The sequence below is a fragment of the Sapajus apella genome, unplaced genomic scaffold (genome assembly GCF_009761245.1).
Source record: "Sapajus apella isolate SASKATOON/1434 unplaced genomic scaffold, GSC_monkey_1.0 scaffold49, whole genome shotgun sequence".
Lineage (NCBI taxonomy): Eukaryota > Metazoa > Chordata > Mammalia > Primates > Cebidae > Sapajus > Sapajus apella.
Window position 1 is genome coordinate 11,160,162 of NW_022436989.1, and position 25,087 is coordinate 11,185,248.

The 25,087-nt window shown below is 39.3% G+C and overlaps 1 protein-coding gene across 4 annotated transcripts in view; it reads left to right on the forward strand.

Moving 5' to 3' along the window:
• The window catches only part of HEATR1 (HEAT repeat containing 1), a 57,290-nt gene that overhangs the window by 26,036 nt on the left and 6,167 nt on the right, over positions 1-25,087 (forward strand). For all 4 annotated transcript variants that reach the window (XM_032242268.1, XM_032242270.1, XM_032242269.1 and 1 more), the window contains exons 21-38: positions 4,293-4,462; positions 4,865-5,023; positions 6,324-6,566; positions 6,893-7,024; positions 9,022-9,125; positions 9,297-9,440; positions 10,137-10,255; positions 10,350-10,471; positions 12,341-12,469; positions 14,592-14,822; positions 15,422-15,548; positions 16,841-17,001; positions 19,938-19,984; positions 21,352-21,475; positions 22,050-22,190; positions 22,656-22,948; positions 23,816-23,966; positions 24,899-25,057. In XM_032242268.1, coding sequence (XP_032098159.1) covers positions 4,293-4,462; positions 4,865-5,023; positions 6,324-6,566; positions 6,893-7,024; positions 9,022-9,125; positions 9,297-9,440; positions 10,137-10,255; positions 10,350-10,471; positions 12,341-12,469; positions 14,592-14,822; positions 15,422-15,548; positions 16,841-17,001; positions 19,938-19,984; positions 21,352-21,475; positions 22,050-22,190; positions 22,656-22,948; positions 23,816-23,966; positions 24,899-25,057 — 2,756 coding nt within the window. The remainder of the gene's footprint in view (positions 1-4,292; positions 4,463-4,864; positions 5,024-6,323; positions 6,567-6,892; positions 7,025-9,021; positions 9,126-9,296; positions 9,441-10,136; positions 10,256-10,349; positions 10,472-12,340; positions 12,470-14,591; positions 14,823-15,421; positions 15,549-16,840; positions 17,002-19,937; positions 19,985-21,351; positions 21,476-22,049; positions 22,191-22,655; positions 22,949-23,815; positions 23,967-24,898; positions 25,058-25,087) is intronic.

The following is a 25,087-nucleotide window of genomic DNA, read 5'->3' on the forward strand; positions in this document are numbered from 1 at the left end:
TTATTAAATTTTTGTGTTCAAAAGTAGAAGGTAATACAATGTTATATTACAATTATATAACATGACATGGTAATATAATATAATATTATATTAGTTTTTGTCAGTGGCTTGGGAATCTAACCACCATTTATTACTTTCTATGCAGGTGTATATTATAAAAAGTCTGAGTTAAATGAGTAAATACAATCTTCTTTTTCCTTTTTTTGCATGATGTAGTCTCACTTAGTCATCTAGGCTGGAGTGCAGTGGTGCCATCTTGGGTCACTGCAACCTCCACCTCCTGGGTTTAAGCAATTCTCCTGCCTCAGCCTCCCAAGTAGCTGGGATTACAGGCATACACCACCACACCGGCTAATTTTTGTATTTTTAGTAGAGACGGGGTTTCACTGTGTTGGCTGGGCTGGTTTTGAACTCCTGGCCTCAGGTGACCCACTCACCTCACCCAGCCTCCCAAAGTGCTGGGATTAAAGGCATAAGCTACTTGCATTCGGCCAATACACATCTATTCTACCTATCATTTGTGAGATAGGGGCTACCTTTCGTTTATTTTGTATGCTCAATCAATGTATTAAGTCTGTTTTTACGTTTAAAAGCAAACCTCATGTATTTTTCAATTTTTATGTAAAAACATGCTATTGTAAATCTAAATAAAATCAGTTGAAAGAATGAAATCACATAGATTTTTAAATGAAAGGATAAAAATTCTAGGCTGGGCATGGTGGCTCACTCCTGTAATCCCAGCACTTTGGGAGGCTGAGGTGGGCGGATCACCTGAGGTCAGGAGTTCAAGACCAGCCTGGCCAATATGGTGAAACCCCATCTCTACTAAAAATCCAAAAATTAGCCAGGCGTGGTGGCGCACGCCTGTAATCCCAGCTACTGGGAAGGCTGAGGCGGGCAAATTGCTTGAACTCAAGAGGCGTAGGTTGTAGTGAGCCGAGATCATGCCTCTGCACTCCAGCCTGGATGACAGAATGAGACTCCACCTCCAAAAAAAAAAAAAAATTCCAAAAGCTGATCATTTAAGTAAGTGGCTGTGATTTAATGTTGGATTCCAGTATCTTACTTGAACATGATAACTTTGGTAGTTGGTACTTTGAATTTGTCTTTGAATTTTGGTATTTTAGAAGCTTTCCTCCCCACTCTTCAGGGAATATTACCAAACAGATGTTTTGGCCCAAGGCTGCCCCTTGTGTGAACTCAACTTTCCATCTGTTTGTTCCTGACTTTGTTTTATAAATTATCCATATGAAAACCAGAAAGGATTTCCAGTTTTCACAGATTATACAGGTTGAGTGTCCCTTATCCAACATCATGTTTGGGACCAAAAGTGCTTGGGGCTTCAGATTTTTTCAGATTTTGGAATGTTTGCATCTGTGTAATGTAATATCTTGGAATGGAACCTAGGTCTGAACACAAAATATGTTTTATATACACCTTTTGAACGTCGCCTGAAGGTAATTTTATCTAATTTTTTACATTTTATTTTAGGAGACAGTTTCTCACTTTGTTGCCCAGGGTATAGTGCAGTGACACAATGTTGGCTCACTGCAACCTCTCCCCACCCTTCTCCTTCTCTGCCACCATGCCCAGCTATATATATATTTTTTTAAAGACAGAATCTCGATCGGTCACTGTCGCCAAGCTGGAGTGCAGTGGCGCGATCTCGGCTTACTGCAACCTCTGCCTCCTGGGTTCAAGTGATTCTTCTGCCTCAGCCTCCTGAGTAGCTGGGACTACAGGTGCACGTCACCATGCCCAACTAGTTTTTGTATTTTTAGTAGAGACAGGGTTTTGCCATATTACCCAAGCTGGCCTCCTGACCTCAAGTGATCCACCTGCCTCGGCTTCCCAAAGTGCCAGGATTATAGGTGTGAGCCACCATACCCAGCCCTGTTTTAGTTTTTAATTGCAGCCTCGAACTCCTGGCCTCAAGCCATCCTCCCATCTCAGCCTCCCTCATAGCTAGGAGCAAAGCCCTGTGCCACTATGCCTTACTAATTTTTTTGTTAAATGTGTAGAGACAGGGTCTTGGTGATGTTGTCCAGACTAGTCTTGAACTCCTGGCCTTAAGTGATTCTCCTCCCTCAGCCTCCCAAAGTGCTGGGGTGACAGGCATGAGCCCCTGTGTCCATCCAGTTTTATACACTATTTTTAATAATTTTGTGCTCGGAACAATGGTTGGGGACATTGAACCATTTATCCTTTGTGGGCATCTTGTGTGGAGGAATTTTGGCTTTTGAAAAAGATATATTGCAGCTGCAGGGAGCTGGGAGGCTCTTTTTTCCCGTAGGGATACTGAATAAACAGTTGTATGCCTGCATTTTCACTGCAGCTCATCACCTGAGGTTCAGTGTGGAATTTTCCATTTGCATCATATTGGCACTCCAAAAATTTGAGGTTTTGGATTTTTGGATAAAGGTTACTCAGCCTGTATGCACTTCTTAGACAGGTTTGAAAGCTTGTCAAGCTTTGTCTTAGTGTTTCAGAAGTGGAAAGTATACTGGATAATTTCTAGCAAAATATAAATGACCGAGTTTGCTGCAGTAGATAGCAGGAAATGAAGCTTAAATAACTAATTACTGTAAAAGGAATTTAGGTATCTCTTTGTTCCAAATACATCTTTTTAAAAACCCTAGTGCAGTTGGTCTCACAGATGCATTCTTACTAGATCTCTGAGGCAGCTTTTTTCAATGTTGTTGAACTGGGCAGGGCATAGAGAAGGGAAGCTTCCAGATTCTTTGTCTAAAACTGGCACAACACTGAAAATTGAGAAAGTCTCCAGACAAAAAACTATAATCCATGTTGCTTTGAAGAATATTATGTAAAAATCCTAAATATTTGCAAATAGGATCTAACAGCATATTTAAACAAATAATCATTTACCCAGCTAGAGTTCACGCCCAGAATATAAAATTGGTTCAGTAAAAGGAAGTATGTTAATGTAATTGACTATATCAGTGTTGAAGGGCAAAACCCATAAAATGTCCGAAGATCTGAAAAGATAATTATCCAAAAATCAGTGGTTATTCCTAATTGAAAGCAAAATAGGAGTAACATGATCCAAAAATTCCTCAAATCAAAACTAGCATTTTCACTTCATAATTGGGAAAACAAAGGCATTCCTGTTAAAATCACCACTATCATTGAACATGATTCTAGAAGTACTAGCTGGCAGAAATAGACAAGTTTCAAGTCTTTATGGAATGTATCAGTATAATAAAGCTGAAATCAAAGATCTGTAATACGGTTATGTGGATTGTTAAATGGGACATCTGGCTATCCATTTGGAAACGTTAGAAAGTTTGACTCCAACCTCATTCTTTATATAAAAATTTCATGTGAACTAAAGATTTAACATCAACTTAGCTCTGGCATTAGAAGAAAGCATGAAGTACATATGATCTCTCTCTAAATATAGAGAGAGATACTTTCTAAATTCACTTAGAGTGGGGAGGGCCTTTCTAAGCAACAGAAAAAAACTAGAAGAAAAATTTAACCATAACGATTCTCTGTCAAAAAGTGAAATCACACACACCAGTCTGAGACCAAATATTGCCAAAGTATGATGCACAAATGAATAATTCCCTGTGCACACTTGTACAAGGCTGTATGTACAGGGGTGTTTGTTGCAGCATTGTAATGATGACAAAGGAATAGAAACAACTTGAACTTCACCAGTAAGGTACTGGTTTTAAGAATATGGAAAATACATTAAAGTATACTTTACAATTAAAAAGAATGATTTAATTAGGATATAGGTGTACTTATGGAAAACACTCCGCAGAGTTGAGATGTGTCTGTAATCCCAGCACTTTGGGAGGCCAGGGTAGGTGGATCATTTGAGATCAGGAGTTCGAGACCAGCCTGGCCAACATGGTAAAACGCCATCTCTATTAACAATACAAAAATTAGGCAGGTGTGGTGATGCGCACCTATAATCCCAGCTACCCGAGAGACTGAGGCAGGAGAATTGCTTGAATCCAGGAGGCGGAGGTTAACAGTGAGCTGAGACCACGCCACTACACAACATCCCGTTCAGATGTGGTAGTAGTTGGTGTAGAACAGGGTTTATACTATGCTCTTATTTCTGTATTTTCAAAAGAATGCGCCAGATAACATACACCTATCATTTCTCTGGAATATTAAATACTTAAACAGTGAACAGTCTCTGGAGAGGGAGTTTGAATTTGAAGGGAAACTTTTTATCAAGTACCTTTGGAACAATGTAAATTTTGTACTGTTTCAGTTTTTAAAATTGTTTTTTAAATCTTTTTCCCTTTTGGTTTTAGTGGTGACATCTTTACTCATTAACCTGGGAAGCCCCATAAAAGAAGTTCGTAGGGCTGCCGTTCATTGTCTCCAGGCCCTCAGTGGAGTGGTGTCCCCGCTTCATCTGATAATAGATGATCTGATTTCTAAAGCAGAGGAGATCACTTCAGATGCTACGTATGTTATTCAGGTAAGCTCGTTAGCAAAGATTCAGTGTGTTCATGCCTGTGCGTGCACATGAGCAGTTTTCTCCATTCTTGATGTTTTACTGTGTAGGGATTTTGATGAACTAAGTCCTTGAATTTAGGAACTGATATGTCAGTATCTGTACATCTGTCTCCTCCTACTTTTTAAAAGATAGCAATGTCATATTTCAGTTTCTTTCTTTTCATTGGATAAAGGACTAGTGTATAGCTTTTCATAGTAAGCCAACTATGTATTATAAATAACTTTTCTTATTAAGGTTTTAAGGGGAAATAGAAAATTGTAAACAATGTCACATCATTTGGGTAAGAATCTTCCATAATTAATATATTTAGCCTTTATAGTTTCTTAACCCTTTTTTAATCCCGTTTTCTTTTTGGTATCTTAGGATTTGGCTACTTTGTTTGAGGAACTGCAGAGAGAAAAGAAACTGAAATCTCATCAGAAGTTATCTGAAACTTTGAAAAACTTACTTAGTTGTGTATATAGTTGCCCATCTTATATAGCAAAAGATTTGATGAAAGTACTTCAGGGAGTCAACAGTGAGGTATGTGCCATTTAAGTGGGTTGTACGTTCCTGTGATGTTACTAAAGAATTGTAACTGCTTGTGGATGAGGAAGACAATTGCAAGAGTTGCATGTGTGCACTCAGGAGAGATAACTGTAATATTAATTTGGGAGGGGGATGGGTCGAGGTAGAGAAAAAAAGATACAAGGTACAAAACAAGCACTGGTGAGTTTCTTTTTATTTTAAAATTAAATGTGTTGTCCCTGTCTAATCATTAAGTTTATTTTAAATGAACTTAACTGTCTGGTGTCTGTCTCGTGGGGCTGCACTTCGGTATATCTGTTTTTCAAGTGAAAATTTTATACAAAGCAATATATTTGGACATGCGTCTGTGAAAATTCCAAAATCATTTGCTTGTTTATTAGATATATTTAGAGCTTTCATTATGTTCTCAAGGAAGCTTGTGTTAGAAAAGAAAGCAGTTGTGAAACACTTGTTTATGTGATGGCATGTGCTGACCAGCAGAGAAAAGGTTTCTTTACCCCAGTGTTCCAAAAACACCTGTGCACTTCATCAGCCTTAGACTGCCTATAGACTTAGAAAACTAAAATGAGTAAAACGGACTGAAGACCATTTGATTACATTTTTTTGGTAGGAACAAACAGGTTGCGTTCAACTCTTAGTTGTCCCTGGTATAGTTTAAATTAGGAACTGACAAATTGTGTAAAAGACCAGATAGAAAAGATCTTATGCATTCCGGACCACACAGTCTCTGTTACAGCTGCTCAGCTCTGCTGTTTTATCAGGAAAGCAGCCACAGACAGCGTATAAACAAATATGCATGGCTGTGTTTCAGTACATACAATTTACAAAAACAGGTGGTCTATTGAATTTGGCCTTCAAGCCACAATTTGCTGGCCCCTGATTTAGTAGTTAAAGATTCACATACATAATTTGAATTAATATTTATTATACCAAGTTGGAAACATTCAGGGATGCATACAGTGTTTTAGGGAATGTTAAGCTTTAGTTTTATACACTAAAGTTTTAGTTTGTGACTTCTGTTCTTAAGTCTTGAAGGATGCTCACGGATTATCTTTCTACTCGTCTTTTAAGGGTTTAGCGCTTTTGAGCATTACACATGAACTATCAGAAAGGACCTGAGTGCCTTGGTGTGAATTAATAGCTGTCTCCATATCTAAGAAGTTATCATTACTGGGTTTTTTTCCTCCGGGCTACACTCCCATCATCCAACAGGATATCTTTGGGTGTCTCTGTAGAGTGAGCAAAAACATACCAGTGTAGGTAACTATTTACTAATAAGTCTTTCAATCTTTAGATGGTGCTTTCTCAGCTATTGCCTATGGCTGAACAACTGCTAGAAAAGATTCAGAAGGAGCCCACAGCTGTCTTGAAAGATGAGGCCATTGTTTTGCATCTCACTCTGGGAAAGTATAATGAATTTTCATCTTCCCTTTTAAATAAGGATCCGAAGAGTCTAGATATATTTATAAAAGCTGTGCACACAACAAACGAACTTTACGCAGGAATGCCAACCATTCAGATTACAGCCCTTGAAAAGGTCAGTGATTTCTTTCAGAAACTAAGGCATGGCAAGTTCAAGCATTTAAGGGTGAAGGCAACAGGAACAGAGTAAAAGAAAAACGTAGTATTTTATTTGGAGAAGATAGTTATAGGTGAACTTGACATGTTTTAAAGGAATGTAATATATTTGACCCATTTTGCAAAAGTGAATGTTGTACATGGGTCATTAAAAAGAATTGGCGTTTTCACTGACATATTTAAATGGGAAACAATTTTATATTTCCAGAGAGGGTGATAAAAACTTTATTTCTGGAGTTTAAACTTATTCACTGAACTCATTTGCCTTTTTTCTACCCCCTCTAGATTACAAAACCATTTTTCGCAGCCATATCAGATGAAAAAGTTCAGCAGAAGCTTTTAAGAATGTTGTTTGATTTATTGGTGAACTGTAAAAACTCACGTTGTGCTCAGACTGTCAGCAGTGTTTTTAAAGGGGTAAGCTGCAAACTTCGTGCAGGTTTTTTTATTAATGTTTAGTCTCTTCCAAGGGACACCATGTTTAAGAGTCCAGCATTTTATAGTGCTTCTAAGAGGTCAGATGTTACCATTAACAAGAATCATGGAAAAGTAAATCAGAGAGGCATAAAATAAAAATTATAAGTCTTTACCGTTATTTTATTTTATGAAATATTTATTGATAGTTTGAACCAGATAGGGTGTGTAGGAATTTGTTTGTGTGTGCTCTTACTGGTACTAGGTGGAATCTACCTATTCCTTTATGCAGGGAATGGGAATGAGTGAGTGGCTCAGTGTTGAAGTAGGTAGCTTCATTCTACTTAATTTAAACAGTTGTTTAATGACATATAATGGAATTGAAATTCTGCTTGTTAGTTTCATATGTATATTGAAACCTAGCTATTGTCTGACTAGCCACCTGGTTATTCTGTTTTACTGAATATAGAATAATATGAAGTTCTAGTATCTAGATTCAGCAATTCTCAGAATTTTAACATATTTAGTTAATCTTTTTCCTTGTCTTTGCTGAAGTATTTTAAAGTAAGTCTCAAAATGTCGTGCATTTTCATCCCTCTGTACTTCAGTGTGCATCTTTTGCAAAGTGGATACAACTACAATGCCATTAGTAGTAAAAAAAAATTAATAATCAAATTATTCCTCGATATTATCTAATACCTAGTTCATAATCATATTCCCATGGTTATCTCAAAAGCATTTTTTATAGTTGTTTTCTTTGAGTCAGAATCCAAAGATTTGTTAGAACCTTATAAAAAGAGTTATCTGGATCCCATCCCATATCTAAAGAATCTCTGGAGGTATGAATCTGTTTTTGTGGGTGTGTGTATATGTCTTATTCCTTCCTGGCTGATAAGAATATACATACCTGATTCTACACTTGGAACCAATTGGTATGGATGATTCTATATTGTGTTACTAGTTTTCCACTCTAAGGGGTGAACATGAAATGACTGGACTGGAGAAGTGGTACCATATCATAATCAAGCCAAGTGCAAGGCTATAACTTGAGACTTCTAAGACAAACCATATAGAAAGCAAGTGCATAGTAGCAGGAGATCTCAGTTAAAATGGAAATCTGAAGTTGAATTTATGTTAGCTAGTGCTTTTTGTTTATACCCTCCTCTACTTTGCCGCCTTCTCATTCTGGTTTTTCAAGAGTTCTGCAACAAGGCAGTAGCAGCAAATGCTGGGGGGATGGAGGCATATCCAGTAAGTCATTCTTCCCTCTTAATTGAATAAATCCTTCCCAGGGGTTAATGTCTGATTTTGGTCTTAATATTTTCAAAGAAATGTGGGAAAAAAATTAGAATCACAAGAAGCACATTTTTAGCAGGCCTTATATAGTACTAATGAAGTGCTGATTGATGAGCTAAGATCTAGTCCAAATGAGAACATCTTAAAGCATTTAAAGGGTTATTAGAAGGAAAGTGCTAATCCAGATTCCTCCCTCTTCTGTTTGACAGTGGGCTCGAGAGTATATGAGATACTTGCTAGTCATGCCATATCAGCCAGAGATAAGATTGGCCTTAAATGTCAGGCCAGCTCTACTTTGACAACAAAAATTATTTTCATTACTGAAATACACTCGATTATGTGAAGCACTCTCTTATGCTTTGTGACAATATATACCATATGATAAATTAAGTGTATACTGATGAGAGCGGGTATCCGAGGTACACTAAGTGAAACATACCAGGGTACACAGCAATGTGCATGGTATGTTTCTATTTATGTTTTTTAATAGCATATATAGCCATTGGTATGTGGAAAGTTTTTTAAAGGAAGCATAAGAAATTGTCAGTGATGTTTGCATTTGGTGATTGGCCTGGGCTATAAAGTGGTATAAAGACATAAAAATGGATGTCAATGCTTTCATTGTATGTCCTAATCTAACATTTATTGCTCTAATTTTATCCCAATGGATTATATCACCAACTGTTCTTCCTTCAATATTTCAGATTTCCATTAACGCTGAACAAGTCAGAATAGAACTGGAGCCACCAGATAAAGCTAAATCCTTGGGCACAGTTCAGCAAAAAAGAAGGCAAAAAATGCAGCAGAAGTAAGAGCTACAGATGTGTTGAGTACATGCTGTTGTTCCCCTGGCTTTGAATGTTAGGAAGCCATTGGGACTTTTTGACACCCATCAATTTGCCATAATCAGGCACAATGGTTTTTACTTAGCACGTGATAGCGTTCGCTTTTCCAACTTTTTGTCTTCTCTGTTTTCCAGAAAATCACAAGATCTAGAATCTGTTCAGGAAGTTGGAGGTTCCTACTGGCAAAGAGTAACTCTCATCCTGGAATTACTGCAGCACAAAAAGAAGCTCAAAAGTCCTCAGATATTGGTGCCAACTCTTTTTAACTTGCTCTCAAGGTAATTGATCTGTGAGAGAGCAGGACTCTTAATTCTTGCCCATCTTACCTAACCTTCTCTTTTCAACATACTCTTTTGTTTAAGTAGTCTGTAAAATAAAGCAAGAACTATAGGTGAAATTGAAAGATGGGTTTTAGGTATCCATTGCCAGCGCCCCAAACTCACCTTAGTGCCCTGTGTCATATAGTAAATGACCACTCGCTTTACAGCCTATTTTCCTTCTGAACTTTTCAGTAACATGCCTGGGGCATCCTTAATTGTATTTCAAGATATAGTGTTGAATTTGTGTGTGTGTGTGTGTGTGTGTGTGTGTATAGTGTTTGCTATCTATATATATTTTTACATATAGATGTATATAGATAGATAGATACATTTCTTTGGTGTAAATTGTTAGACAGCTATAGAGTATGAATTGTGGAATGTGCTTTCATGTGAAAGGCAAAGTAATTCAGGAGGTATCCTGTAATATTCCAAATAGATTAATGAAAAGTGCAGTAAAGAAGAAAGGGAATTTGACATAGCACCTGTCTATATGAGAGGAAATTAGAGTTGGAAATCTTACATCTTATTTATAGATTTCATGTTTAATGATAGTACTTTAGTTATTGAATATGAGTTCTGGACGGTGGTCATTAATGCAACAGTGAATTTACAACTTTCACATTTCCCATCGTTTCTCCTTTGGGTGTCCTGAAGGTGTTTAGAACCCTTGCCGCAAGAGCAGGGAAATATGGAGTACACCAAACAATTAATTCTTAGTTGTCTGCTCAGCATCTGCCAAAAACTCTCTCCAGATGGTGGCAAAATACCCAAAGGTATGTACTTTTTGGAAGGAAAGGATAGAAAATTGTCTACTTTGAGTGTGAATGTACCTGCCACTTAGGGTTTTTGTCTTTCTCAACACTGTAGATATTTTAGATGAGGAGAAGTTCAATGTGGAGTTGATCGTTCAATGCATCCGCCTTTCGGAGATGCCTCAGACCCATCACCATGCCCTTTTACTTTTGGGTACTGTTGCTGGAATATTTCCGGTAAGTGTTAGTGATTTAAGATTTCAGCAGATATTTCAGATATTTTCCTTCCACAGAAATGCATCGGCACCTACTGATTTAAATTAATTAGGCTTTGGAGTCTTCCAGCACTGGTGAGACTCTCAGCCCTGACTCTTCATAGCTGGGACAGTATGAGCCAGTTGGTCTTGCTAAGCTTTGGCTTCCCTTTTTATCAAGTGGGAATAATAACCTACTTCACTGGATTGTTGGGGGAATTCAGTTGGATAATTTGTGATTAGTACTTAGCACAGTACCTGGCACACTAAATGTCTAATAAAACAGTGGGTATTAGTGTTATTTGGGTAAAGTTAATAACTCATTTATCCTCAAGTAATCCTCAAAATAACCTTTAACTAGCGACTTGAGAAAATTAATTTGATCATGAACGGTGTCATTTAAAGAAGTCATGTCCCTTTTATGAAAAACATCATTTAAAAAATTTGTAAAGAGGTTGAAACTATTTTCATATTGGGGATTTAGGTCAGAGGTTCTTAACCTGGGGTTCTCCATGAGCTTTAGGGGGTCTTAATCTACTGAAATTATATGCAAGGTTTTATGTATATGGGATTTTTTTTTTTCTTGTAAGAGAATCTGTGCTTCTCAAAGGGGTTGATAAACCAGAAACAGGTAAGAATCATTAATATTTTTCTGTTTTTATTGAAATGTAGTTCAGATGCCATAAGATTCACCCATTTAAAGTATGCAATTAAGTGGTTTTAGTATATTCACAAGGTTTGTGTAATCACCACCACAGTCTACTTAAAGAGCATTTTCATCACGTCAGAAAAGAAACTCCACACCCATTAACAGTCACTCTTCCTCCCGCTGCTCCCTACCACCACCACCCTTCTGGCCACCACTAAGGTATTTTCTGTCTCTATCAGTCTGCCTATGCTGGGCATGTCATATAAATTAAGTCGTACAATATGTGGCCCTCTGTGTCTGACTTCTTTTGCTTAGCATTCTGTTTTTGAGGTTCATTCATGTTGAAGCTTGAATCAGTATTCCTTTTATGACTGAATAATATTGTTGTATGTGTATGCCACATTTTGTTTATCTGTTCATCAGTTGATGGACATTTGGGTTGTTTCTACTTTGGGGCTATTATAAATTATGTTGCTGTGAATATTCTAGACAAGGTTTGTGTGGCCATGTTTTCGTTTCTCCTGGGTATGTATACCTAGGAGTGGAATTGCTGGGTCATGTGGAACTTTATGTTTAACTTTGGCGTAACTTGTAAGACTGTTTGCCATAGTTCCACACCATTTTTCTCCCACCAGCAGGCTGTAAAGATCCCAGTTTCTTCACATTCTTGCCAGGACTTGTTACTGTCTTTTTTACCACCATCCTAGTGGGTGTGAAGTAGTATTTATGCTTATATGCTTTTCATATGAATTTATGCTTATATGCTGTTCAAATGAATTTTTTTTTTTGGAGAAATGCCTTTTCAAATCCTTTGCCTATTTTTTAATCAAGTTATTTCTCTTTTTATTGGTGAGTTGTAATCAATCATTGATATTTGATGTGTTTGAAATAGAGAATGTTAGCCTGAGGCAGACATATCATTTGTGGCCAGGAGTTCAAGACCAGCCTGAGTAACATAGTGAAAACCCCATCCTTACAAAAAAAGAAAAAGAACAAAAATTAGCTGGGCATGGTGGTGTGTACCTGTAGTCCTAGCAACTCAGAAGGCTTAGGATGGGAGGAGGATTGCTTGAGCTTAGGAGCTTAAGGTTACAGTGAACTGTGATCACGTAACTGCACCCTAGCTTGAATGACAGAGTACGACCCTATCTCTTATACAAATTAATAAATATAGAAAATGTTGATAGTTACATTTTCTTTCAGGATAAAGTTCTACACAATATCATGTCTATTTTTACATTTATGGGAGCCAATGTCATGCGCCTAGATGATACTTACAGTTTTCAAGTTATTAACAAGACAGTGAAAATGGTTATTCCCGCACTTATTCAGGTAAGCTGTCTTTTTGCCATCTTGGGGGTTTCTTTTTTCAATTTAAAATTTTGCATATGAATAACATTAAAAGCCTTTTTTTTTTTTTTTTAATTTTCTCAGCAATTGTACTATATAAAGAAAGGCCTTTCTGAAATACTCAAGTACATTGCCCTTCGGTTTTAGGATGTTGACGCTAAGAAGCAGTCTTGGCAAAGTCTTTTCCAATAATATAAACAAACATGTTATAGCCGGTTCTGCTGTGCTGTGAGTGTGTGACTATAAGTGTCTTAACATCATTCTGATGGGGTGAATTTACGTCCACTGTCTATTTCGGGCATTGCATCAGTTTGATAATACCTTCTTATATGTTGACGAGGATGGGAACTTTTAGAGCTACAGTGACAAATTTGCTAACGTGCAGTTTAGCAAATGTTTACCAAGCATTCTCTAAAAGCTAAACTCAGAGAGAGAGGCGAGATGTTCTCTCTCCCAGTAAGAAATGAATAATTCAAGAGATAAAAGTAGCCTCAAGAGTGAAAGAGCTTGGTCATCTACTCGAGTTTTCTATTTACCCTCACATGTTAATTAATGTCTTTTCTCATGCCATTGGCCATCCCAGGGATGACCATATTCAGCACCTTTTTTTAACCTTAGTATTAGATTTGTGTTCTCAGTGTCCACCAAGTGGGCAAGCAGAGGATAGATACATAAATAGAAAAAGAACAGTATGCATTCATATGATCGGTGCCAATTGAATAAGTAAATGCTGAAAAGGTCGGAATGGGAAGGTCCATATGGGCCAGGATGACCACAAAGTTTCATAAGAAATAGAATTTGAACTGGTGTGAAAGAAAGATAGGATTTGTTCAGTGATGGGAGAGCCAACGGTATGAGAAAAGGCATGATCTAGGAATGTGCACATTGTGTTTGAAGAATGTAATGTAGATCGATTCATGGAGAGCAGAGGGTTGAGACAGGTAGACATGGGTTTATCCATTCATTCCAGTGTTTTTTGTCATTCCTTCTGTCATTTATTCAACAACTGTATTTTGATCACCAATACCCCAGAGTAAAATGGTTCAAACTTTATTGTGAAAACAGCAGGAAGTTGTTGGCTTTTTCTGTGCTCTGGTTACCTTCATTCTTCTTGAGGCACAACCCAAATCCTGCGTGATTTGTGCAGCTTTCCCAGGCAGCCTAAACAGACTTGCTGTCAGTGTCACATATTTGGCATCTGCTGTTACTGCCTCCAGTTACCTTTTCACATATGTATCCTGTTTCTTTTTTATGTTTGTTTTTCGAGACGGAGTTTTGCTCTTGTTTCCCAGGCTAGAGTGCGATGGCACGATCTCGGCTCACTACAACCTCAGCTTCCTCCTTTCAGCGATTTTCCTGCCTCATCCTCCTGAGTAGCTGGGACTACAGGCATGCACTACCACACCCATCAAATTTTGTATTTTTAGTAGAGACAGGGTTTCACCATGTTGGCCAGGCTGGTCTTGAACTCCTCACCTCAGGTGATCTGCCCACCTCGGCCTCACAAAGTGCTGGGATTACAGGCGTGAGCCACCATACCTGGCCATGTATCCTGTTTCATACAGAAAATAAATCTCCTTTGGACAGGGCTCACATTGTACACTTTGTATTCCCCTCGGGGCTAAATAGTGACCTGGACATGATAGGTACTTACTGAATATTTATTGTTAGGCCTTTGATGATTAAAACTCTTCTGGCTGAGTGTGGTGGCATGCACCTGTAACACCAGCACTTTGGGAGGTTGAGGTGGGATTATTTGAGGCCAGGAGTTTGAGACCAGCCTGGTCAACATAGCAAAAGCCCATCTCTACAAAATTTTTAAAAAGTAGTGGGAGATGCTAGGATGTCACAGCTTTTTGGGAGCCTGAGGCAGGAGGATCGCTTTGAACTCAGGAGATCCAGGCTGCAGTAAGATATGATCACGCCACCGCACCTGAGACTGGGCCGCAGAGAAAGACCCTGTTTATTTATACATATAAATATAAATTCATTTATTCTTCCAGTAACTTCTTGGGGCACATCAAAGCCTTATCTTATCCACCTAAAGCTTGTTTTGTGGAGAATTACTTGCACCTACTCATTGTCTCTGCTTGCTGTTTCGCAGTCTGATAGTGGAGATTCTATAGAAGTTACAAGAAACGTTGAAGAGATTGTGGTAAAAATCATTAATGTATTTGTGGATGCGTTGCCACATGTCCCGGAGCACAGGCGCCTGCCCATCCTCGTTCAACTTGTTGATACGCTGGGTGCAGAAAAATTCCTCTGGGTTCTCCTCATCTTGCTTTTTGAACAGTATGTCACAAAAACAGTGCTGGCAGCTGCCTGTGGAGAAAAGGTCAGAACCTAGGGTGGGAAGATAAGGAAAATGGTGATTTCTCACAAAGATTTTATGATACTGTCCAGTTTAAACATGGGACTGATGATGCTTAATGTGTGTTATTTAGAACCTTTTTGCTCAGAACCTTTTTCAGAAAGGCTTTTGGCATTTTAAAAAATTGCATTCAGAGCCCATAGCACTCTGAATATCCTCAGTTGTAGCAAAATGTCTTCTGAGGCCAAGTTAACTTTTCTGAGAAACAGAACTGGTGCCATACACGTGGTTCTGTTTTAAGCCCAGCAGAGTATGGCTAAAGAGAATGAAACAGTGTCTCTTGAAAGTGATTTTGAAGGCAGTGTGGGGGAAATGGAAGAGCGCCCCTGTCCCTGCAGTCAGTAAGACACAGACACGGGTGATTGTTTAGAAAAGCCCTGTTTGGATAAGTCAAGGAACGTTTTCAAATGACTTCTTAGATATGGGATCTGGGAGTAGATTTTGACCTACTCTAAATAAAGTAGTATACTCTGTTCTGCTAGAAATAAAAATGCATGTTGTCCTGAAATTATGCCTTTGCAATTCCGTAAGTACAGATTTGTTACATTTTTCTTTCTGCACAGGATGCTATTTTAGAAGCAGACACTGAATTTTGGTTTTCAGTCTGTTGTGAATTTAGTGTCCAGCATCAGATACAAAGCTTGATGAAAATTCTCCAGTACTTACTAAAGCTGCCAGAGGAAAAAGAAGGTAAGTGTAGATCGAGGGTCACTGACCGTTCAGTCTGAAAGCTAAAGCGAAGCAGAAGAGAACTCACGTTATACTTAGTACATTTTCAGAAGGATTTTTAAAGTAAGTCAGTCATTTTAATTTGATGGTGTACTTTCTTGAATCCTTATGGAAAATAGTCAGTAGGAATTCCACTTGCCATTCCTCACACATTGTCTTTTATACCTCTTATACCTCTGTGCCCTGCGCTGATGTCTTAGCTTTGGAATGTGACCAATATCCAGGATGAGTTAGGTTCAAATGACTACTGTAAATGATCAGGACTTCGTTAGCCGTCCCTCAGCTTCTCTTTAAAATATCTGGAGATATTCACATGAAAAGAAAAAATAGGTACCAAAGGAGTGGTAGTGAAATACTGAAATTGTACCATACAGCAGAGCCTTGAAGAAAATCTCACTAATCGCAGCACCACTGAGTCTAGCTTAGAAAGGTTGATGAAACCAGGTGTGATGGTGTTGGCCTGTGGTCTCAGCTACTCAGAAGAGTGAGATGGAAGGATCACTTGAGTCCAGGAGTTCAAGACCAGCCTGAGCAACATAGTAAGACCCCATCCCTAAAAAAAAAAATTTTTTTTTTTTTTTTTTTTTCATTAAGAAAGGGTTGACGTGTTGAAAGTTCTTAGTTCTCTACCCTTCGAAGCAGAACAACAAGGCACGTTAGAAAGAAGGTACTAAGAGCGTCGCAGAGATAATTTTCTGCATGGCCAGCCATTAGCCCTGTCATCCCTTTTTGGCCAGGCAGTAACTTGTCCCATCCTGTAGTCAGCTCAGGTTTGGCAGGGACAGACTAGAGAGGTCCCTGGAGAGCTGTATGTGGTGATGTGGGTAAGGAAGTGTCTTCGCAGTAAGTCATTCTCTAGGATAGTGGTTTTTAAGGGGACCACCACGGGCGCCACTCCAGACACTGCACTGCCAACCCTGTTTACATTAGATGCATTGAATAAAAAAATTTACATCTGCAGTCGGAAGTTCAGAGACTCCTTCTGTTGATTGTCCTGTTTCCCTGTTTTCTTTTGTTTTTTGCCTTAAACACCCACTTCTCAGGGCTGTTGGGTACTTTCTTGGCAAATAAATACACTCACATTTTTCACTAATTTAGAAAAGGAGAAACTGGAGGTAATAGAATGACAAATTTCTCTGTGAAAATGTTATGCCGTTAACCATCCTGTATTTCAAAGGTCATATCTATTAATGTATCTGTACCAAGGATTCAGGTGAAAATGAGTGAGGTCACTTACTTTGTTGCTGTTTCAGAAACCATTCCCAAAGCAGTGTCTAATAAGAGTGAATCACAAGAAGAAACGCTACAGATTTTTAACGTGGAGACGCACACCAGCAAGCAGCTGCGGCATTTTAAGTTTTTGTCAGTGTCCTTCATGTCTCAGCTCCTGTCGTCCGATAATTTTCTGAAAAAGGTAATGTGTTCTTCAAATGTTTATAGTAAAGTGATTTTGCTGTTTCTAAGGGAACTATGTTTTAAACTAGTGAAAGTAGTTTGGTAAGTGGCTCATGAAAATGTGAGGCATGCCTTTAAAGATAACAGGGGAAGAAAGTACATTTCACCATGGAAAACTGTCATGATCCACTGAGATTGAACATAATGTAAACTCTATGACTCTGTGGTTTAATTCTCAAGTGTTGTGTACCCACCAGAAGTGTATGAACATGTACACCAAAAAAGTCTTCAAGAATGTTTATAATATTAATAACATTCTTCATGGTAGCCCAAAACTGGTAACAACCCAAGTGTCTACCAGGAGAGTAAATTGCCTACATTTTATTTTGTTTTCTGAGACAGGTCTCACTGTGTGTACCAGGCTAAAGTGCAATGGAGTGATCCTGGCTCACTGCAACCTGGAACTCTTGGGCTCAAACAGTCCTCTTGCCTCAGTTTCCCAAGTAGTGGGACTACAGGCGTGTGCCACCTACGTCTGGCTAATTTTAAAACTTTAATTTTTAGAGATGGGGTCTCGCTATATTGCCCAGGCTGATGTCAAACTGCTGGCCTCAAGCGATCCTCCCACCTCGAGCTCCCAAAATACTGGGATAACAGGCATGAGCCACCATGCCCAGCCTTTCTTACCTGGATATAGTGAGTTCTGCATGCATGATTTGTGTACGTTTCTGTTTGTGTATTAAACTTGTTTGAACGATGAGAGAAAAGGAATAAAGGAATATCATGACCAGGAATACAAAATGGTTTGACGTTAGAGTACTATAAAGTACATTAAGTACCATAATGCATTAACAGATGAAGAGGGGAAACCACATGACCGTTGTATTTTTTACAGAGAAATAATGCAGCAGATTCAATACTCATTCACACTTTAAGAAAAAATATCCTCTCAGCAGTACAGGATAGATGGGAATTACTTGGCCTCATAAAGGTGACAATCAGAAGCTTGTGATTTATATCATGCCTGATGACGAAATATTAATGGTGTGCCCGCTGAAGTCAGGGAAAGAATGCCCTCTGTCATTGTTTCTATTCAGGAAAAGAGATGAAGTGTAAGAATCCGGAAACGAGAATCAGCGATTAGAACTAATAATTGAGTTCAGTGAGCTTGCTTGAGAGAGAGCAGCATAGACACTGTCTAGAGATCAGTGTAGGTTGTGATCTGTATCAAGCAAGCTGGCTGAACTCATTAGTCTCACACACTGTTACATAATGTTATTATTCCTCAAATTAGAAAACAGTCAAAAAAAGATTTCCTGTATAATAAAAACATAAACTTAAAAATAAAAAAAAAGACTTATAAAGCACCGACAATAAACCTGACAAAAATATGTGCACGAATATTATGGGGGAATGTCCAAGATATTAAGGGACACGGATGAAAACTTGGAAGAAATGGAGAGACCCCGTGCTCACGCATCGGAAGCCTGGCTCTTTAAAGATGCCAGATCTGCCCAGATTAGTCTAGAAACTTAATGTACTTTTTCAATTATATCATTTTAAGAAATCATATTGATACATCGATACCAAACTGTAAGGGGCAAAGGACAGTGTTGCAGGGTTAGTCAGAGGGATCATGCCACTGAACAGTAAGCCCGGAAGCACACCCAGGTGCAGGTAAGAAGTGCAGCAGATACTTTTACAAAGCAATGGGGGAAGAGAACGGTCCAAGTACTGGCCCTGCCATGATTTGCTTTCCACTTGGGGAAAAGTCTGATGTCACGCCTTATACAAAAGACAACAGTAGGCAGAGTAAAGCTTTACTGGAAAAAACAACAGTTCAAATGTATAGAAGTAAATCAAGGAGAACATTATTGTGACCAGAGGATAGAAAAGAATTTCTTTAAAATTTGATTGAATAGAAAGGCACCGTAAACAAGGTGAAAAGAAAGTCACAGCCTAAGAGAAGATTATTGCTCTTTATAAATTAAAAAGCATCAATTTCCATTAGAACAACTGACAAAGAATATTAATTCACTGAAGAGGAATCACGAATGGCCAATTAAAATATACACATCATTTAGCCTCTCCAGTAAACAGGAAATGTGATTAAGTGTGATACCCATCAAATTGGCAAAACTGTTTTTAAAAAGGTTGTTAATAGCAGGGAGTGGGTACGTAGTGGCAGACAATTCAGGTTGTTCCAACCACTTTAGAAAGCAGTTGGCAGGATCCCATGAGGTTGAAGGCTCTAGTCATTCCTGTGATCTAGTCGTTCCCTTTCTTAGGCATATATGCTATCAAAACTTGCCAAGATGCTCAAAGGAAATAAAGATGTTCTTCTGTAGCATTATTAGTAAATGGGAGGAGAATGGACATAAACTAAACATCTAGCAACAGAGGCAAATGGATGGATGAGTTGTATTTAGAGAGGAAGATCATATGCAGTTAAAATGAATGCACTAGAACGTTGTCACCATGCATAGATCTCAAATACATATTTTTAGGAAAACACGTTTTTCCATGATATGTACTGTTTGAAAAGGTAGCAGATTTGGAATGATGGTTGTCTTTGTGGGGCTTGGGGTAGTGGGAGAATAGGACCAAGGAGCAGTACTTGGGGGACTACAGCTGAATCTGTAATGTTTAACTTCTTAACAAATGATATATGAGCTCAGCAGATCAGCATGTCGTAGAGTTAGGTAGTGGGTCATTGAGTGTTGATTGCTGTATTTTTCTGAACCTTTGTAGTAGTTTTCAGATAACTGCCAGTAGAATGTAATTAAAACAAATTATTATAATGGGGATGATATGAACCTGCTTAAATTGCAATAATGTCAGAAGACGGTGCTGTGGGAAGTCTGAGTGAATGACGTGTAGTTTCACTGAGCTGACTGAAATGACTTTTATTATTGACCTTCATACTGTTCTAATGACATCTTCTTTAAAAATTAGGTGGTTGAGAGTGGTGGTCCTGAGATTTTAAAAGGCCTTGAAGAGAGGTGTGTTTACTTTTCTTTTTTTACTTTTTATTTGGAAAGGACTCAAACTTACAGAAAAACTGGAAAAATAGTACAGAAAACTCATGTAGTCTACAGCCAGGTTCACCGCTTGGTAATACTTTTCTGCCACATTTGCTTCAGCATTCTCCCTACGTAGGGTTTTTTCTCTGAGCCATTTGAAAGTAAGTCATATACATTATGTCTCTAAGAATAAGAGAGGTTCTTATAAAACCACATTACATTGATCAAATTCAGATAATTTAACATTGATACAACACAGTGATCGAATCTACAGTTTATATCCCAGTCTCCCTAGCGATCCCAGGGTGTCCTTTACACCACGTTTGTTTCTGCCTCACGACCCATTTCAAGTTTGCGTATTGTATTTAGTTGCCATATCTTTTTAGGATCTTTTAATCTGGCCCTGATTTCTATGGGCTCATGAATTCTTTCTTCTATGGATTATAATCCATATGCTGCCATTATATATTTGGGTGCAGGAATTTTCCTTTCACTCCCATGTCCTCAGGGAGTGCCTCCTGGCCTTGCTGTGTACCCCCTGGATGCTTGGCATTCCCAGGGCCACCATCCTGCCCCATCCACCGCAAAGTGCCTGCCCTGTAGCCAGGATTGTAAGCTGCTGAGCTCCAGTCCTGTGGGCCAACTTTCAGAGTTACGTGTAGGACTTTCCTTTTCCAGAGCTGATTTTGTCTGAGCCCTCTTCTCCCCTCCTCTGCTGTGCAGTGGCAGCCTATGTCCCCACTCTCCCCTCTAGCTCCCCACTCAGGCTGGCAGCAGTAGGGCGAGCTCCAGTGGTGGTTGTGTTGGAATTTTGTGTGTGTTTTTCTAATTACAGGTTATTTGAAGTTTGTAGTCTTTTTATGTCTCCTAGCAATGTGGAAGATGTGGGTTATATGTTCATTTGTATTAATATTTCTCTTTAAATGGTGTATTGTGTGTGTGCCTGTGTGTTGTGTGCTTGCATGTGTGTGTGCACACATGCGCACACACACACATCTGCCATTAACCTAGGGCCATAACTCCCTGAACACCCCACTTGGACAGCACAGTCAGGCCCACTGAGCATGAGATAGATATGCGTGAGCTCTTGAAACGCCTTCAGCATCTGTTGCCTATTCACAGAGTCTGAGCAAGGACGACACTTTTGCACAGAAGTGCCTGTTTACTTCTAGGTGATCTCTCTCTATGACAGTAATCCCTCGCTTCCTTTCTTTCCAAGTAGTTTTTGAAATAATTTAGTACAGAATTATTTAATTTCTCCTTAAAACATTTAGCATGAGATAGACATGAGTGAGTTCTTTGAGTGCCTTCAGCCACTGTTTGCTGAGCGACGCTCCGTGTTCCAGGTTGCTGGAGACCGTTCTCGGCTATATCAACGCTGTCGCACAGTCCGTGGAAAAGAACGCAGACAAACTCACCGCGAAGTTCTGGCGCGCACTCCTTAGTAAAGCTTACGACCTCTTAGACAAGGTGGGTTTTCATTTCTCCCCAGAATTACTGTTTCGTTGCTGTTTATATTATTGTAAAATTATTTAAAGCTTTTAAAAATAAACTTAGCCGTTCCATTTATGAATATAATGAAGCTCAGATTTTTCTTAGAAAATAATATCTTGATGACTAGAAATAAATTTGTCTGGAAAAATTCTTTCCCTACCAGTTATGAGAACATGTTCGTCATATATTTTAATAACTCAGCCATGTAATATATAATGTACTACTTTATTCAAGTGCAATAAAATTAAATATTAAGTATGTTACCTGCATATCACTGGCCTTGAAATTAGGATTGCTGTTCAAATCTAGCTAAATGATTTAGCTTCATGGCGTTGACATTTCCCCCTAATGTCGAGTTTTTGTTTTGTTTGAAAGTGTGTGGTTAGCACTGCCTACCTGAAAGGTTATTCTAAGAATTAATAAGAAAATGTGTGGGAAGGTGCCTTGTACCTGGTGGTGTGCAATGGACGTCAGTCTGTCTTAATTGAAGTTCATCTTTTTCTTTTCATGTTTTTTTTCTTTTCATGTTAAATATAAAACTTCTCTTTAGGTCAATGCCCTGCTGCCCACAGAGACATTCATTCCTGTCATCAGAGGGCTGGTGGGCAATCCCCTGCCATCTGTTCGCCGGAAAGCACTGGACCTTTTGAATAACAAGCTACAGCAGAATATATCCTGGAAGAAGACAGTAGTGAGTGAAGACCCGGGACATACCTATTTTCTAGACTTCACTTTATCAAAGAGCTGCATTTGACTCCCTTCAATTTCTCCAGTGTTACAGTTTAAAATTGAAGTATATTATTGTTATCTGAATGTAATACCATGACATGTTTTACAATGTGATGTTAATTCTAACGGGAGTTATTTGTGTTATAAGAGTGCTTCAAATGGAATTTCAGCCTAGTGGAATTCTTACTTACTATGGAGCTTACGTGGCCTTAGCCTTAGCATAATTCTAAGTCCCTTTTACTCCAAATCAGTAGGTTCTTTGTGTAAGTGAAAAGCTAGTTAGAACATGCATTTTGCTTAGCGTGACTATGGCTTAGGACCCCCTAGTCTGATTTCCATTTAGACAATCTCAAGCCATGACAATGGGAAAATAGACAAGCATTTTTTGCAGCTTTAATGATTGGGGGATTGTGGCTGTCCCCTTCAGGTTAACCGTTTCCTGAAACTGGTTCCAGACCTTTTGGCCATTGTACAGCGTAAGAAAAAGGAAGGGGAAGAAGAACACGCCATCAACAGACAGACGGCGTTGTATGCCTTAAAGCTTTTATGCAAGAATTTTGGTGCAGAAAATCCAGATCCCTTTGTCCCAGTGCTGAGCACTGCCGTGACACTTATTGCTCCAGAGAGAAAGGAGGAGAAGAATGTCTTGGGAAGTGCACTGCTATGCATAGCAGAGGTGGCCTCCACCCTGGAAGCACTGGCCATCCCTCAGCTTCCCAGGTATGTGGCTGGAGACTTGGAACAGGAGCTGTTACTGTCTGGAACACATTGAAAAATAACACCTTGGGGTCTTTTTTCTTTTTCCTCTGAGCAGAAGTTGCATAAAATTGGATTTGTTAAAGAATTGATCCTGCAGGGTGTGGTGGCTTACGGCTGTGATCCCAGCACTTTGGGAGGCCGGGGCAGGGGGATTGTTTGAGATCAGGAGTTCGAGGCTGCAGTGAGCTATGATTGCACCACTGCACTGTAGCCTGGGCAACAGAGCGAGACCCTGTCTCTTAAAAAAAATAATATTTGAATGGAAAGGCACAGCCTTCCTTTTTATCTTCAGATGCACTGCTTTGTGATGTTAATTGTCCCCCATTCTTCCTTTTGTCTAGTACAGTCAAAAAGCAGTGCGTGAAGGTCCTTGGTAGAGGGGCCCATCCAGGTGGACAAGGCCAAAGCTGCTGTCTGCTGCCAAATACGGAAGTTCGAAGCTCCTGGCTGTGGTTGTTCCTTCCCACGCAGCCAGTAGGTTCCTTAACCTGTTAGAGCTTTGCTGCTTGTAAAAGAGAGAGAGTGTCTACCTCAAAGGATTTCTGTAGGGCAGCGCTTGCAAGGAGTTTTGTATAGTGCCTGACACATAGTAAGTGTTCAATTAATGAAAGACATTATTTTTTAAATTACTGTTGTGTCCGCACTGTTGGCACCGGGAGATTTCTTGTGCTTAGTCACATGAAATGTGTAGACGGCACTTTTTAGGCTATGAGGCATATAGTGATGTAATAAACATAGTTTCTTGGTTTTTTTTTCCTAATGCCCTTCATTCCCTAGTCTCCATTTCTGCTTGAAGTTCCTCTGGTTTAGCTCTTACTCTGTTTCTAGCCTGATGCCATCGTTGCTGACAACAATGAAGAACACCAGTGACCTGGTCTCCAGCGAGGTCTATCTGCTCAGTGCCTTGGCTGCCCTGCAGAAGGTGGTAGAGACTCTCCCGCACTTCATCAGCCCCTACCTGGAAGGTATTCTCTCCCAGGTGAGCCATGGTGACCATGACATGCTACGTGGGGTGACTGGGGAAAGTCAAAGGTAACGAATTCAGTGGTTTTGTTTTTTAAGTATTAGCTTGTGTTCGCCCGAAAGGAGTCTTATTTCTGAAAAAATGTGCTCGCTTTTATTAAATGTGTACTTTTCCTCTTCCGTCATCCTTGCCACTTAATCTTGAAATCAATATGGGGTCACTTTTTAGTGAGGTGCTTCACTTCTTTAATTGTGCAGAATGTATTCTGGATTTTTTTTTATTCTGTGAGACTTTTGGAGTTGGGCTGGTAGAGCTGCCTTTTATTACTTGTGGAAATTAGTGTGCCCTGTTTCTAACGTGAGAGGTTTAATCCTAAGGCATCTTGCAAGGCAGAATTTTTGTATTTCTGGTCGGCAATTTCCTGTCAACACGCTAGGTGCCAGTGGTGTTTCTGATTGAAAATGTTCAAGAATGTTGCGCCCTGGCTGTTTCATTGTGTTGATCATTTGCCATTTAAAAGATTAGGAGCCTTCGTTACAATGGGCAGATGATTAAACTGGTTCACATATGCCACAGCCAGGGCTTCAAAGCAGCCTTCTCACAGAAAGAAGCCTGTGCTCCGAGGAGCTTTCTCGGTTTTTTAGCAAGGAAGAGCTTGACTCTTGCTGTGTTCCCTTGCATTCCTCCCCTCCAAGAAAATCATCTCTCTGGGTGCTTCTGCATCTGCCATTGGTCTTCGTCCCTGATTGCAAGTTGGGCAAGAGGTATCTGCCCAGTTTTATCCACTGATATTTAGGCTTGACTTCAGAAGGGATTCTGTGTGTAGTTAAAAGCTGCTAAGCATTTCCCAAACACTAGCACATCATCATGAAGCCTTTCTGTAAGTGTGTGTTTGTCAGTGAGGATCTGCAGTGGCCCTGATCACTGTTTTTTTAATATTCCTGCAGGTGATTCATTTGGAGAAAATCACTAGCAAAATGGGTTCCGCCTCACAGGCCAATATCCGCCTCACATCTCTTAAAAAGACACTGGCTACCACACTTGCACCCCGAGTCCTGTTGCCCGCCATCAAAAAAACTTACAAGCAGATTGAGAAGAGCTGGAAGGTTAGATTCATACTGAGTATTAAGACTTTG